Source organism: Lytechinus variegatus, chromosome 13 (genome assembly GCF_018143015.1).
Source record: "Lytechinus variegatus isolate NC3 chromosome 13, Lvar_3.0, whole genome shotgun sequence".
Lineage (NCBI taxonomy): Eukaryota > Metazoa > Echinodermata > Echinoidea > Temnopleuroida > Toxopneustidae > Lytechinus > Lytechinus variegatus.
In genome coordinates, this window is record NC_054752.1 from 34,673,512 (window position 1) to 34,689,779 (window position 16,268).

Genomic DNA, 16,268 nt, shown 5'->3' on the forward strand with positions numbered 1-16,268 from the left:
AGATCAATTTTTTCTGGGGTGGACTTGACCTTTAAACAATATTTTCAGAGAAAATTTCGTCAAAATCGGACAACAAATAGCAAAGTTATTGAATTTTAAAGTTTAGTAATATTTTGTAAAAACAGTCGTCATGAATATTCATTAGGCTGGCTGATGATGTCACGTCTCCACTTGTTATTTTGTATTTTATTATATGAAATTAGGTTTATTCAATTTTTTTTCCTCCAAGAACTAGAATAATTGGATTGACAACTGATTTAGTGCATTATATATTTATTGCTGCAACCATGGACCTACCAGCTGGTAGGTCCATGCTGCAACTTATTTCATTATAAGGGAGACATTTTATTCACACAAGTATGAAATAATGAAAAAAAATATGATTTTATGTAAAAACATAAGAAAACGGAAAGTGGAGATGTGACATCATCAGCTCGCCTAATGAATATTCATGACGACTGTTTTCACAAAATATTGCTAAACTTTAAAATTCAATAACTTTATTATTTGTTATCCGATTTTGATGAAATTTTCAGCGTTTTGCTCAGTGAGTTCTACACTGTGTATTAAGCTATACATATTTTCAGCCTGGATGGTGTACCTTGCTCCCATGATGGCCGTTAGAGTTCCCGGTTCAGCAATACCAGTAACTGTAAATGAAGGATATAAAGTGACATTATCTTGCGGGTATTCGTGTACTTCAATGGGTACTCAATTATTCAGGTCAAGCTAGATAGATCTCTAGTATGAGATGGATGGGGCTTTAATTGGTCTTGATTGTACTTACCAAACGTATCTAGTTGTGAGAAAACTAAGAAGATGAAAACACTTCAAAGTGCCAAAAAACTTGGCTAATACGATCAAACAAATACAAATAAAATAAAATGAACTCACACCTCAGTTCATCCACAGTTGGATGTAGCCCTCTTCGTGATCCAGATAAATCATAAAAAGTTGTACAATAATTATACAATAGGTACTAACAACAGGTAGCCATGTCCTTTTACATCTTTCTTTTCAATTGATTGATTTATATTTTATTTTACTTGTCAGTTTTTCGGAATCTATTGTAAAAAAAAAATCTTTTGTAGAAGTTATAAGCAAAATGAATAAAAAAATTGCCCCTATCCCATTGGCGGCAATAGATGTGTATTTCTCTGATACAAAATAATAAAAACTCGAATCACAAGAAGAAGAATTTGTGCATGTTAACTTGAACATGATATTTTAAAGCCCCGTGTTATCCTATCGAACAAATCATTTATCTATCTCAATCAACAGCCACTCCAAGCGCGAAGCGCGAGCAAAATTTTGAATTTTAGATTATGACTTGAAAGATTTATTACTAATTATTGTTGGGAGCTAACAGAGACCGGATGTATGAGATATTTTCATAATTTGAGGAGTGAAAATGGTCTTATGGAACACTTTAATTACATCTTGAGTAGGATGCTTATGATATAGGCATACTCAGTTTTTCGAATTTTCTGGGGGCGAGTAGAGGAACAACAATCCTTAATGGTGGACAAATGATCCCCGTGACCCCCCCCTTGCCTATCCCAAAATGCATCGCCAGGCATATTATCATCATTATCTATTTCTACATGAATATACTGTTGACAGAACTACGTATTAATGGTAATATATATTATGTACAGCAACAGCATCCCACCTCTTCTGAGTATTTCTTTTGTCTCCATTACAGTTTTTCCAACTTCCGGGTCACCTTTCTTCTTCCGCTTCCCAAGCCAACTCTGTTTCTCTACTTTCGCTGCTCCCTTCACCACCACATCTTCCCATGATAACAGCACAGGGGGGAACTCGTTATACTTATCCCCTTTGCCGTTCGCTGCTCCGTATCCGTTTGTACCGTTGCCATGTCGACTGATAAGTTTTCATGAGGAAAGAAAGGAAAACAGAACTATGTTTTTGTGTGAACACTAATACTCAGATAATATCAAACCACAATACTTTAATCTCTTATTCTCAGATCAACTTCTTGATTTAAATTATATTTAGCTGAACAATTTTATTTTTGTAAACTTTTATTTTTGTTTGCTTGTTGATTGTTAGTTAGTTAGTGAATTTGTTTGTTTGTTTCCTTGCTTGTTAGCTTGTTTGTTTGTTTGTTGGGGAAGTTGGTTGATTGAGTTTTGTGTGGAGGTGGCGCTATCCATCGATATCCGACGTAAGGGTGCACCTGCACCCTTACGTTAAGATAATGTAGTAAGAATAATTATCATCGTTTTCTGGGGTTGCCACGCAGTCAAGCTCAGCTTATAGTGGCAACCCCTGCAACCTTCTAATAATCGATGTTTTAATAGAAAATGCATTATTATTATTTTTTTGTATGTTTTGCTTGTCAGTTATATGTATATTATTATTGTATTTTCTTTGTTAATATGTTCATGAAAAAGTGTTGCAGAAACCAATAAATGAATGAAAAATGAATGATTTCCGCCAGGCTAAGCGAGAGGGATTCCACCTTCCCCTGCACAGCTCTCGTCATTCGATTTTGCTATTAATTGCACTGTGTGTGAGATATAGATTCACCGAGGAATGGCGTTGTGTAGTATTCAAATCTTATAAGTATTTTGTTTAAACATGTTTGTTGGAGTAGGGATAGGCCTATAGTTTTAAAATATAAAGTAATGCATTGTATAAAAGGAATTTGAAAACATATTTGTTTTTGTTGTAGTGTAACTGTAATAGCAATTTGTACAAAGCGCATAGAGCAATTTCAATTGATTATGAGTTCTAAGTATATACCAATTTATTATTGATAAATGATAAAACATTATGATCTCCCTAAAATCATAGGAAAGTATTGGGCCTACACAAAAATATATGGATTCAAACGCATCAGTGCCCGGAGACTTTTGAATATAGACAGAAAATAAAAAAGTTAAGAACATAATAGAATGAAATGAAATAAACAAATGAAGTCATGTGACATATTTTAGAGTAACATTATGCAACCTTATAAACGATATCTTTCCGTGTACAATGATCCGTTCCTCTCCTTGTACTACACAGTAAAAACGCTGTTTAAGATTTTATACAACGTTGTTGACTAGTATTTGTTTAACAGTTTAAGCAATCATGTTTAATTTATTGAAGATTAGATACTGAAGATTAAACTTTGTTGCTTAAGATTTAAACACTTGTTTAAACTGTTTAAACAATTACTGTAACTTCATAATTATAGTGAACAGCGTTGTATAATTCTATTTTTACTGTGTAATGCATGTATTTGTTGTTTATAATATATTGGTGGTGTGAAATAAAATAAATGATAATAACAACAGTAGTAATAATGAAAATAATAATAATAGAGTTTTAATTATAAATGAAAAGAATGAAAACTACAAATTTGGATAGTACACATAATTTTTTATGCTTAATTAAGGCTTAACTCTATGAAATAATTATAAAAGTGATTATAAATAAAGACCTCAATGAATCATACAACCAACAGATAAATAAATACAGTATAAATAAAATAAATGAGAAATTAATAAAAGAAATAAAGAATAAAGCCAATTGGCTGGTTGATAAAATGATAACGAAATAAATATTTAATAAGGCGACAGTGGTGAATAATAACATAAAATAATGATTATGACAATATATCGTTAATCATAATGATCATTATTATAACAGTTTAAAGAAATGACCCAACAGCAAGTATGCAGCCTGCATCACGGACACGACAGGTGGGAATGAAATATATATATTTTTAACACTCCCGTAAGTGGCATATTTCAAGAGTAGGAGGTAATAAATCAAATATATTTCTTTAAAAAAAAAGGATCTTCGCTCCTGGGTGGGCTCGAACCACCAACCTTTCGGTTAACAGCCGAACGCGCTAGCCGATTGCGCCACAGAAGCGATGTTGAAGGCGCGGGAGAATTATCATGTTATATAGAGTACGTACATTCTTTACGTGCATTGAACCAAACAACGATTGCACTGAAGAAAATTTACTTGTTATGTGAATAAACCCATGAAACATTGCCTCCGTCCTCCGACGTTGTTCGAAACTACTCATTGCATCCCTTAATTATTACTATAAACAATAATAGATCCTCTTATATGCATATTATCAGTGGATTATCTCGGTATGAAAGAGTTGCAGACGTCGCATGGGACAGTCTGTAGTCCCACTCATTCATATTCGTGTCGTGTCATGCTTAAAGACAGTCTTCTACTACACAGAGATATAAAAATATACCAGTTTGCGTATATATACTTATTCTTATTGGGCTGCCACTTTATTGAAAATGTGGAAGTAACTAGATAGATGAATGAATAGATAAATGAGAAATAAACATGATATCCGGCAAAATACAACTTGCAAACTAAAGACATTTAGTCCAGGATAGGCCCCATAGAAACTTGACCAAACCTTGTTTTTTTATATATACAATATTTTTTGATGGTTTCTTGTCAATTCGAGGGTGCTGATTACGAATCTGGATGATGCCACTCGTGTAACCTTGAGCATTTTCCACAAATTGGCAAAATCCAATTTGGCCGCCAAAATATGCAAATTACCCATGAAAATCCTAAAATTGTCCGAACATTGGCTATGGAATGCATGAAAGCGTGTGGCAGGAGTAAAATACACTCTGAAAAAATAATTGTTGACAAAATATTTATTTTCCTGATATTCAAAATGGCCGCCATAGTCCATTGTATACTCTATTATGTACAATATAAATAGGGAAAATCAATTTTCACAAAAATGAGCACTAAACCGCAAAAAATTGCGATGTATGAACGTAGTAATATATGCAAATCATCATTACTAAAGAGATATATCATTTATTATGTCATAAATGGGAACATTTCTGTATTTTGATATCTAAAATGGCAGCCACTGGCCCAAACAGTATTGCGTACAATGGCAATGGGGGCCGAAAAATTCACAAGAGTGACCACAGAAATGCATATTATTAAGATTAAACGAGTGAAATATTGACTAAAAACATAATTGTTAACGAAATATATTATTAATATGTCATGTATGTGATGAATGTTGTATTTTGATATTCAAAATGGCTGCCAAAGGCCCTAAAAGTATTATCCACAATGAGAAAGTGGGCAAAGAAATCACAAGAGTAATCACTAAAATGCATATATGTGTGATGAATTAATGAGATACTGTTTAAAAACATATTTTCTAACGAAATATATCATTCGGGTTTAAAGTGTGTGTTAAATACTGTATTTTTACTTTCAAAATGGCCGCCAGAGATATTAACAGTATTATGCACAATGCAAAGTGGCAAACCAATATTCACAGGAGTGAGCACCATAAATGCAGGTATTAGTGATCTATGAGTAAAATATTGTCTGAAAGCATAATTTCTATTAAGCAGTTAAGAGATATCATTTATTCTGCCAGTTTGGTGATAAATACTGTTATTGGAAAGTCAAAATGGCCGGTACAGGCCCTTACGATATTGTGCACAATATGAATGGGAACAAATTATTTCAGCAGAATTTGGCTTTGCTTGGCCAGATGCTGCCAGGTAAAAATGGCAGAGGTAATAATGGCAGAGGTAAAAATGGCAGATACTGAGGTAAAAATGGCAGATGTAAAAATGGCAGAGGTAATAATGGCATAGGTAAAAAATGGCAGAGGTAAAAATGGCAGAGGTAATAATGGCAGAGGTAAAAATGGCAGAGGTAAGAACAGCAGTTAAAAAGAGCAGAGGTATAAATGACAAGAGGTAAAAATGGAAGACGTGACAATAGCAGAGGTAAAAGTGGCCGAGGTACACTATTAGAAAAAACAGTAGATTCTACAGAAGAAAAAAAATTAAAAAAAGGTTTTACAGAAAAAAAATAATAATTTTGAAGATTATAATAACAGGAGGGTTTTCCACAATTTTTCTACAATTTTACAGAACAGTTATGTTTTTAAAAAGGGGAAAACAATTTTATTACAATAAATTTGTATCGGTACATGCACAAAATACCAATTTTCTGTAAGTTTATACAAATGCATGCATGTAGGATTACACAGTGCAGTAGCTAATTACCAAGAGGGTGCTGCTTATGGTGTACAAAATACCCGACAGCATTTCCGCTTCCAAGGGTTATGACCATCAAGCCGTCTATATCATATTGGATGCAATAGTAAAGAAGGTTCAGGGTCTTCTTTTATGCAAAGAATCTGAACCAGACGGTACCCCTCGATCGACCCCAAATTGGTTTACCAGTCAAGATTATTATTGATTTTTATAATCAGTTACATATTCCGTGCCAAACCTGGGAATGCATGCTTATTGTCATTCAAATATTTAACAAGAATAGTACAGACGACATTACAAATTAGGACATAATATTCCACCACAACCATTCGTGACAATTTCAAGGTCTAAGCTTTTCCTGCTATGTTCTTTTCCCACCTCTAACCCTCTCTGTCTCTCCACCTCTCTTATGTCTACTCTTCCTCCTTTTTGTAACGGTAAACCTGGCAAAACTTTAGATAAAAAAAACCAGCTAGACAAAAGGGAATGTTATAAAATGATGAATGAGAATAGTGCAGTTTCATTTTGCTCCTGAAGAATTGAATGAAAAAAATATTTGTCGTTTGATTTCTTGTTAAAAAGCCTTCACGGTACACCTCCAACGAATTCGTAAATAGCATTGTTAGGCCGATAAAGACATAATGATATGTTGAAATGCCTAACCGTGACATGCACTTCTAATTTAATCTATGTACATGCGGGGGCTTTTTGACAATTCATTTCCGGGTTTGAGGCTGGCCATATTTTACCTATAGCTGTCATTTTTACCTCTCCCATTATGACCTCTGCCATTTTACCTCTGCCATTATTACCTCTGCCATTTTTACATCTGCCAATTTTACCTCTGCCATTATTACCTCTGCCATTTTTATCTCTGCCATTTTTACCTCTGCCATTATTACCTCTGCCATTTTTACACCGGGCCGGCCAGATGGTGATGTATGAGTAAAATATCGTCTGAAAACATGATTTATAACAAAATATATATTATCTTATGTAATTTAGGTGATAAATACTGTATTTCAACATTCAAAATGGCGACCAGTGGCATAAAGAGTATTATGTTCAAGGGCAATGGCCGGGGAAAAAAAGTGACAAGAGTGAGCACTAAAATGCATATAATTAAGATAAACTAGTGGAATACTGACTAAAAACATCATTGTTAATATGCCATTTATGTGATAAATGCTGTATTTTGACATTCAAAATGACCGCCATAGTCCCTATATTTATAATGTACAATGCGAATGGAGAAACTAATTTTCACAAGAGTGAGAATCATAAAATGCATATGATTGTGAAATACGAGTAGAAATATTGTCTTAAACATGATTTCTAACTAAATACATCACATATTGGTTGTGGAGGTAATAAATGCTGTACTTTGAAATCCAAAATGGCTGCCATAGGTCCTAAAAGTATTATGTACATTGTAACATTGGACATTTGACTCTAAATATTACCTATAATTGTGAATTCTGATGCAAGGGTGAAATGTTGTCTAAAACCATGATTTCTAACAATATATATCATAATTTCGTGTATTTAAGGTGATAAACACTGCATTTTTAAATTGAAAATGGCCACCATAAGCCCTTATCGTATAATATACAATTTGAGTGTAGACAAATAATGTTCACAAAAAGGGCATATGGCAGCCATTTTGAATGTTGAAATACAGTATTTACCACCTAAATTAAGAGATGATATATTTTGTTATAAATCGTGTTTTCAGACGATATTTCACTCATACATCACCATTTGGCCAAGCAAAGCCAAATTCTGTTGAAATAATTTGTTCCCATTCACATTGTGCATAATATCATAAGGGCCTGTATCGGCCATTTTGACTTTCCAACTGGCAGAATGAATGATATCTCTTAATATAAATTATGCTTTCGGACAATATTCTACTCATAGATCACTAATACTTGCATTTATGGTGCTCATATTGGTTTCCCACTTTGCATTGTGCATGATACTCTTAATGTCTATGGCGGCCATTTTGAAAGTAAAACTACAGTTTTTAACACAAACTTTAAACCTGAATGATATATTTCGTTAGAAAATATGTTTTTAGACAGTATCCCATTAATTTATCACATATATATGCATTTTAGTGATCACTCTTGTGATTTCTTTGCCCCTCTTTCTCATTGTGCATAGTACTTTTAGGGCCTTTGGCAGCCATTTTGATAATCAAAATACAACATTCATCACATACATGGCATATTAATGATATATTTCGTTAACAGTTATGTTTTATAATAGTCAGTATTCCACTCGTGTAATCTTAATAATATGCATTTTAGTGATCACTCTTGTGAATTTTTTGGCCCCCATTGCCATTGTACGCAATACTGTTTGGGCCAGTGGCGGCCATTTTAGATATCAAAATACAGAAATCTTCCCATTTATGATATAATGAATGATATATCTCGTTAGTAATAATGATTTGCATATATCACTTCGTTCATACATCGCGATTTTTTTTGCAGTTTAGTGCTCAATTTTGCGAAAGCTAGTTTTCCCTCTTTATATTGCACATAATAGAGTATACAATGGACTTTGGCGGCCATTTTGAATATGAGGAAAATAAATATTTTGTCAAAAATTAATTTTTCAGAGAGTATCTCACTCCTGCCACACAATTTCATGCATTTCGTAGCAAATGTGCGGACAATTTTAGGATTTTTACGGGTAATTTGCATATTTTGGCGGCCATATTGGATTTTGCCAATTTGCGGAAAATGCTCAAGGTTACACTTGTGGCATCATTCAGATTCGTAATCAGCACCCTCGAATTGACAAGAAACCATTAAAAAATATTGTATATGTAAAAAAACAAGGTTACGCCTCTTCTATCCTGGACTAATTCATCGTCTGGCACCGTCGTCTTGCACTAGCCTGATCGGCATATATATAAATTGCCTTGGTTCAGATCGAGTCGAAACAGATAGACCCCGGGGGCCACTTCCATTCACGAGTGGATACCATGCGCGACCATGGGGTCTCGAAAAGCACCCTAAACACGTAATTTCCATATTCTGAAAATGTACCCCTTAACAAGTATTGGCATATGAAACCCTACCCTTAACAAGTATTGGAAACAAAACGATACTCTTGGCAAATATTCTGAAATGAACCCCTAAACAAGTATAGGAATGTTGTATTGTTAGGGGTCCTTCGGTCGTCAGCTTTACCTTATTTGGTTTAGTACGACCCACCTTCTACACCTCGCGCAAATCGGACTCTAAACACGAAGTGTCATTTGTAGGGCAAAAAGGACATTATGAAACATTTTAATTTTGTTTTATCATCCCCGAAAATTCGACCCTAAATACGTAATTTTCCTAGCGAAATAGATACCCTTTTTCATTATTTTTGTGTTTTTGACACCCTTATCACGTTACGTACGTAATGTGCCCTATCGTGAAAAAGACATCCTTTTTACGTGTTTTTTGGTCGCGCATGGTATCCACTCGTCAATGTAAGTGCCCCCCCCCCCCCCGGGAGATAGACCTACTTTTATCGCAAATTAAATTCCTTTTGAATTCCACCAGAAATTGACATGAATTAAGATTTTCATATATAGTTCCAATTTGAAAATAATTTGAAATTTTAATCTTACACAACTGAATCGGTGTGCACTCGTGCATATGATGCTGGATAGATCATGGACCTATAGGACAATGATAAGATTGATTGAGGCTTGATTATTCATTTGCTCATTTAGGCCTAATGCTGAATTTAGTCAAATCGAGACAAATGAATATGGTGGAGGGCGAACAGAGGGGAGCTAGTGGAGAGGGAAGAGTGGTGGAACTGGCTGCCGGCGGCTGACACCCCATAGAGGACCACACCATAGAGATTAAACATAACACCAAAGAGTGTAAATGTAACAACAAAAGGTGTTGTAATAACACCTATAGGCCTAGGTGTAAAACTAACACCACCAATTTAACACCGGTGTAAAATAACTGGTTTGGTCCTCTACGTACACTGGTTAACACCACAGCTTTTGTAAAGTGGTAGAAATTAAAGGATATATATTCTCCGGGTATGATATTCTCATTCTCACCCGTTGATCTTGCTTCTGTTTTGCTGCTTTTCAAAGTTGCTGACGAGAGGTATATTATCTGGTTCCATTGCTGAAGACGTTCTAGAAATTGTCCCTGTGTTGTTCAAGAAAAGAAAATAACATGAAAATGCATGCCAGTGAAAATGAAAATGAATAGGCCTACAAAGTAGGCGTACAACTCTCCGTCTCCGGGACGGACACCGAGAAATTTTTTACTTTTTTATATGATAATATTATCATTACATTATCATAAAAAGCATATCATACAAACAGTTGACTTTATAACATGGTAACTTGAAACTATACAGAATTGCTACTCCATCAGGCGGCCTCAGGGGTCAGTGGTAAGGACATATCAAAATTATAGCAGTATACTCCGAAGCATCATTATAACCCCAACTTGTAGAACTGCGTAAATATTAGGCCTATATACGAAATATATAAAGAAAAATGGAATGTCACTTTATATCCAAGAGTGCCATGATACCGTTTTTCAAACAAGAATTTGACTCATGTCTAGTATTTGAGGCCTAATTCAATTATATTTCAAAGGCCAGCAATTCCTACTCCCGTTTTGCAAGAAATAGGCCCTACCCTTTTCGGAATTCAGATTCAAAGTATACATGTTTTCAAGCATGCCCTTATTGTGTCAACAAAAAAAATACAAAAATAAAAACTACAATGCCATATGGAAATAATCATGATAAACGTGTTTACATTGTCATATCGATGAGCTCATATGGAAGTTTAAGTTTTGGGGATAGGATAGCAAAAATAATAACAATAATTAATAGCTGTATTCATAAAGCGCCTTCTGCCTGAGGATACAAAGCGCTGCTATTATTACCCCGGCTTTAGCTCGAGCTACCATCACCGGCGCTCAGTACATGCAAGGAATTAATCCTGCCGGAAACCCATTCACCTCACCTGGGTCGAGTGCAGTATAAAATGAACATATTATATAGACCTACCTGTCACGTTTGAAAAGAATTCACATCCAAATAACTCCAAATTGGCTAATCTTGACTAATATAGGTCCTATACTAATTCAGTCACTATTCTTGTAAAAAGATTTCACATAACAGTACGTGTTTAAAGCACACAATTACTATTCACTCATTCATCACGCAGTGTAGCAAAGAATGGAAATGTGCCACTATATTTTTGTTTTCATAATTGTAGCCCCATTGCGGTTCTTGCGAGAAAGTATAATAACTTTTTTTCTCGAACAATAATATTTATTCTATTATTAACAAAAGCAACGTGCATCCCGAACACGCAAGGGAGTGAATGTAAGAAAAGCACCCAGGACCGACAGCAAGTCATATAAAATCGTCATTCTGAGAGATAGGGCCTGTCAATCGGGGAAGTGAAATGGGGTCAGTCGACATTTTAAAAGTGCAGGACGAAGCAAATTAATTAATTTATGCACTTATCATAGGTTAGCCTACATTTTATCTTCGTAAAACCTTCCTTTGGGGATGAAACCATTGGGTTGTTAATCGACATTAAATCGTGAATGTTATTTTAGGAACTGTTTAAGAGAATTTTGAGATAGAAATAAAATCATAAAGGCTCATACATACTTTTAGGCAAATTATACTTTTATACACTGCAATACGACACAGCGTTCAATAAATTAAGTTTTCTTGACCTCTGACTTTAATATCATATTACATGCATTCTTCGTGCAACATAAAACTAATTTGGGGGTCTTAAATCGCTTATACTAGCGAGCTAAGGGTAAATTACTTTATGTGAGGATTTGTAGTTGTTGTGATGCCTCAAGTGAAGGCCCTACTTGTATTTTTTTCAATAAAATCTGTCAACAATAGTAACTATATTTAAGGCTAAATACCGAATCATGAATTTTTACATTGCTCTGTCATCTTCGACTGCAAGTTGAACTTGTATTCCATGACCTTCTTTTTATGTTTTTGATGGTTTAATCTCATTCATTCAAAATTGGCGCCATATCGATATCTGTGTACAATTATGAATGGGGGAAATAAATCAGCGAGCACCGAATTATATGTAATTGTGATCTATGAGTGAAGTACTTTCTGAAAACATGATTGCTAACGAAATATTTCATTACCTATGTCATTCATGTGATAAAATTGCTGTATTTTTATATTATTTTCAAATGTCTGCCATGTACATCGCTAACTATAAAATTATGAGCAATTTGAGTGGGGACATATACACTGTAGTTTTGACAGAATTTGGATTTATTGACTTCAAAATGACTATGTATTTGTGCTGTATGCATGGTATGAGTGAAATAATGTATGAAAACATGATTCCTAATGAAAAAATCAAATAATTCTTCTGCCATAATGGATAAATAATACCGTATATTTTGAGATCAACTTGACAACCATTGTTGGCCCTAACAATATAATTTTGAAAGAATTTGGTTTTGTTTGACTGTAAAAAACATGTTGTGTTGTATAAGGGGAATATTGTCTAAAACAAGAGGTTTAACGAAATACATCACAATATATTTAAAAGATAAATACTGCATTTTGAAATTCAAAATGGCAATCAGACCCGTTTACGGTATGTGCGTGGGGACAAATAACTTTCCCGAATTTTGCTTTGCTTGACCATGAAATGTTACCTATTTTGCCCGCTTTTGTGAAAATGTATAGTTTCCCCATTCTCATCATACATTAAACTGTTAAGACTTTGCGGCTAAATAATTAAAAATACAGCATTTATCCCCTAGTTATCACCTATTCACGGCAAGAAATGACTTCATTAGGAGTAATGTTGTCAGACCGTATATTTCACACTACATCACAATTATAGGCATTTTGTAGTCAAGGAAAGCCAAATATTTTCAAACTTATTTGTACTCAACGTGTTCACTTGTTCATAAGTAGTTAGGGACATAAGGCAACCATTTGGAACATCAAAATACAACATTTATCACATACATGGCATAAGTAATGATTTGTTTCATTAGAAATCAAGTGTTTAGACAGTACTTCAAAATTGTTATTTTTCATATTTCATTAGCAATGAAGTTTTCAGACAGTATTTCATTCATAGATCACTACATGTATTTCGGTAATTACTAACTTTATTTTTCCCATTCTGTTTGAGCATACTAGTAATAGTATGCAGGGTCTATGGCGACCATTTTGAATATCAAGAAAATAAATACTTTGTCAGAAATCATGTTTTCACACATTATTTCATTCCTGTTTTGGTCAACTTTCTATGGTGCCTAGCCTGGACTATATAATTGTATAATATTGAAATGGGAATGCAATCATAGTACGAAACTGATTCTTTTGAAAAAAAAAGGAAATGTGAAGGTGAAATACTGTGAAATTTGAATGAACTCGTAAAAAGAATGAATTAAAAAGTTATGGCTAATTTGAAAATGAGATCGTATGAAAATATGAAATGATTTGTTATAACCTTAAAAAGGTAAACCGCATGGACAAGTACTATCCTATTTGTAATTTTCTTAAGTTCTTAAGTTACATTATCATGTTTACAACTTCTAGAATTGTAACTTTCTTATATAGTTTTAATTTTTATCTTCAAATTTTCAGTTATTTACTTCTCTGGTGTGTACACCATTGCACTTTATTGATCAATGAATTAGACCCTCTCTACCTCCTAAGCTCTATACCACCACCATAATAAAGTAAAAAATGCGGGTAATACTAACAGACTCGTTGTGGAATAACTCAAAGGGTATAATCATACAAAGTTAAGTCTCTATATAGTATCGGAACAATAAGACGGAAAGGAAACAGAACAATTCATCCAGATAAAAGGGAACAGGGTAGATATGTCAGACTCTGCTAGCTTGGAATTTCACGCGGGTAAAAAAAGGGGGCCCGTGAATTCATGTTATGAATACCCTAAAATAGCAGGTGAATATCGACCCATTTAAAACAATCACCGTTTTATCAATATTGTTTAATTGGAAATATGTCATCCCCTCCCCCTCCCTCACACACACACCACGACCCAAAGTATTCCTTGAAGGTCACACATGGCCGTACGCAGCGGGGGGGGGGGGCAGGCGACCCCCCCCCCCCCCGAAATTTTCAAAACTTACATTTTTGTACTGAAAGTTTTCAAAAATTCACTAAAGTAATATGCATGTAATCCTATAATTTTCTTTTACAAAAATGACAAACTCGGTCGCTTCGCTCCCTCGCTTTTTTTTTTGGGGGGGGGGGTTACATGTCCTTCCCCCCCGGGCGTAGGCTGGTAGTTGAGCATGGGGATGTGTCCGTTTTCTTTTGTTATTACGTAAAATCATAATTTTTTCCTTATTTCATACTCGTGTGAATGTCTCCCTTATGATAAAATAAGTTGCAGCAATAAATATATATCATGCACTAAATCAGTTGTCAATCATTTTTCTAGTTCTTGGAGGAAAAAATTTGAATAAACCTAATCATACAAAATAACAAGTGGATATGTGACATCATCAGCCCATACTAATGAATATTCATGACGACTGTTTTCACAAAATATTGCTAAAATTTAAAATTCAATAATTTTTTTATTTGTTATTCCATTGATGAAATTTTCGGCATTTTGCTTATAGTGAATTCTACTCTATTTATTACGCTATACATACTTTCAGCCCGGACCATCCCTTTAATACTTTTTTATGCGTGAAACATCGCCAAGAACAATTTCTAATAAGATTTAAACAAAAATTATTATTAAACTGTGAAATAAAAAGGTTTGTCCTAGGTTTTCCTGACAAATACGATCGGGTTTAATCGCGAAAATTAAAATAACCGAATCACAGGCCTGAATCATGCATACTGTGATTCTGACAGAAATGAATTTACTCATTAATTCACTCTAATGAAGTTAAACTTTTATTTTCTAATCATACAATGATCATGAAATTCATTAAAAATCATTCTGAACTAAAACACTCAATCGCCATAAAAAAAGTGATATTAAAAGTAGAGATGGTCGTCCACTTTACATTTATTCCACATAGGCCTGTAGCTTCATCTGAGTAAATTGATCTTCTAATATTAATTTTGATTTTTTTTTTTTAATGCCTGTTCTTCTAAAATTATATTCAAACATATACATACCAACGTTCCTCCGTCAATCAGATGAAATGAGTCCCAAAATTATTTCACAAAATAGGCGATCTGATCCGATCGAGGTCTGGGGTCTGGTCAGAAAAAAGAAGTACAAGTGGTCCATCCGCAACACGTATAACATGAGTGAAGAAATCGTCCAAGAAAAAAAATCCTGATCGTAACCAGTGAGGCATTAATTTTTACTAATTGCGTGCGCAGTTAGCTCCATGAGCCCTTCCAAATAACTGAGCCCTTTCGCCTACCAGCAAAAAGTTGATCATTTAAAATGAGCAGGGTGCTTTGGAATGACATGCAGTTTTATATGAATAGCGATGTTACTATATCATGGCAAACATAATTGTCTTAGAAGAAAAAATACATGTATAGGCCTACATGCTATTTATAATATTTTTTTATGTATATGTACTTCCTGTTGGGGTCCTTAAATTAAGTGGTTGATCTGCATTGTGACGTCATCGGGGAGTTGATCAACCCTCTGAATTATAGCTGAGTTGTTGTTTCTTTCGTAACAGATATATATATTGCAAAATTTAAAAAGATGGTTGATTTGTAATACAAAAATAGTTCATTTTAACAATATAATACTACACTCAGACAGTGTTCAGTGATCTGAGGCAAAAAATTGTCTTAATTTTTTTTCAAGTATTTGTAATTTGGCACTTTTAAGTAAAATTTACATATTTTATTTGCATCCATTTTACTCAAGTAAATTTAGTAACAACAACTTCATTGAATTAAGTAAAATAAAACAATTGAAGTATTAAAAAAAAAACAAATGAGGAAGTGGACTTTCGTGATTCAATCGTCCCACTTTCAGTGGTATCATTTTCATCTTGGACATCTTTTATCCACTTTTTATTACAATTTATGCATTATACCTAGCTGTACATGATAGGTACTGATATTTATATTTATACGCGACCGATTCGTTCTAACAAATAAAATAGTGAGAATGATATAAACATTTTTCCGAAAACCTATATATAAAGAAATCTGAAATTTTCTGATGAGTGACTCACTGGCGGCGGATCCAGAAGCAAA

At 34.0% G+C, this 16,268-nt stretch overlaps 1 protein-coding gene and 1 non-coding gene across 2 annotated transcripts in view; both read right to left on the reverse strand.

The window, feature by feature from the left end:
* Positions 1 to 15,477, reverse strand: part of LOC121426526 (protein white-like) — a 30,581-nt gene extending 15,104 nt beyond the window's left edge. Inside the window, exons 1-4 of the mRNA XM_041622867.1 lie at positions 15,216 to 15,477; positions 10,123 to 10,216; positions 1,673 to 1,884; positions 602 to 650 (exon numbers count right to left, since the gene is read on the reverse strand). Coding sequence (XP_041478801.1) covers positions 602 to 650; positions 1,673 to 1,884; positions 10,123 to 10,190 — 329 coding nt within the window. The 5' untranslated portion in view covers positions 10,191 to 10,216; positions 15,216 to 15,477. The remainder of the gene's footprint in view (positions 1 to 601; positions 651 to 1,672; positions 1,885 to 10,122; positions 10,217 to 15,215) is intronic.
* On the reverse strand, positions 3,818 to 3,891 carry TRNAN-GUU. The gene has a single exon. It is a non-coding gene; the product is annotated as a tRNA-Asn (tRNA).
* Positions 15,478 to 16,268: the final 791 nt, after the last annotated feature.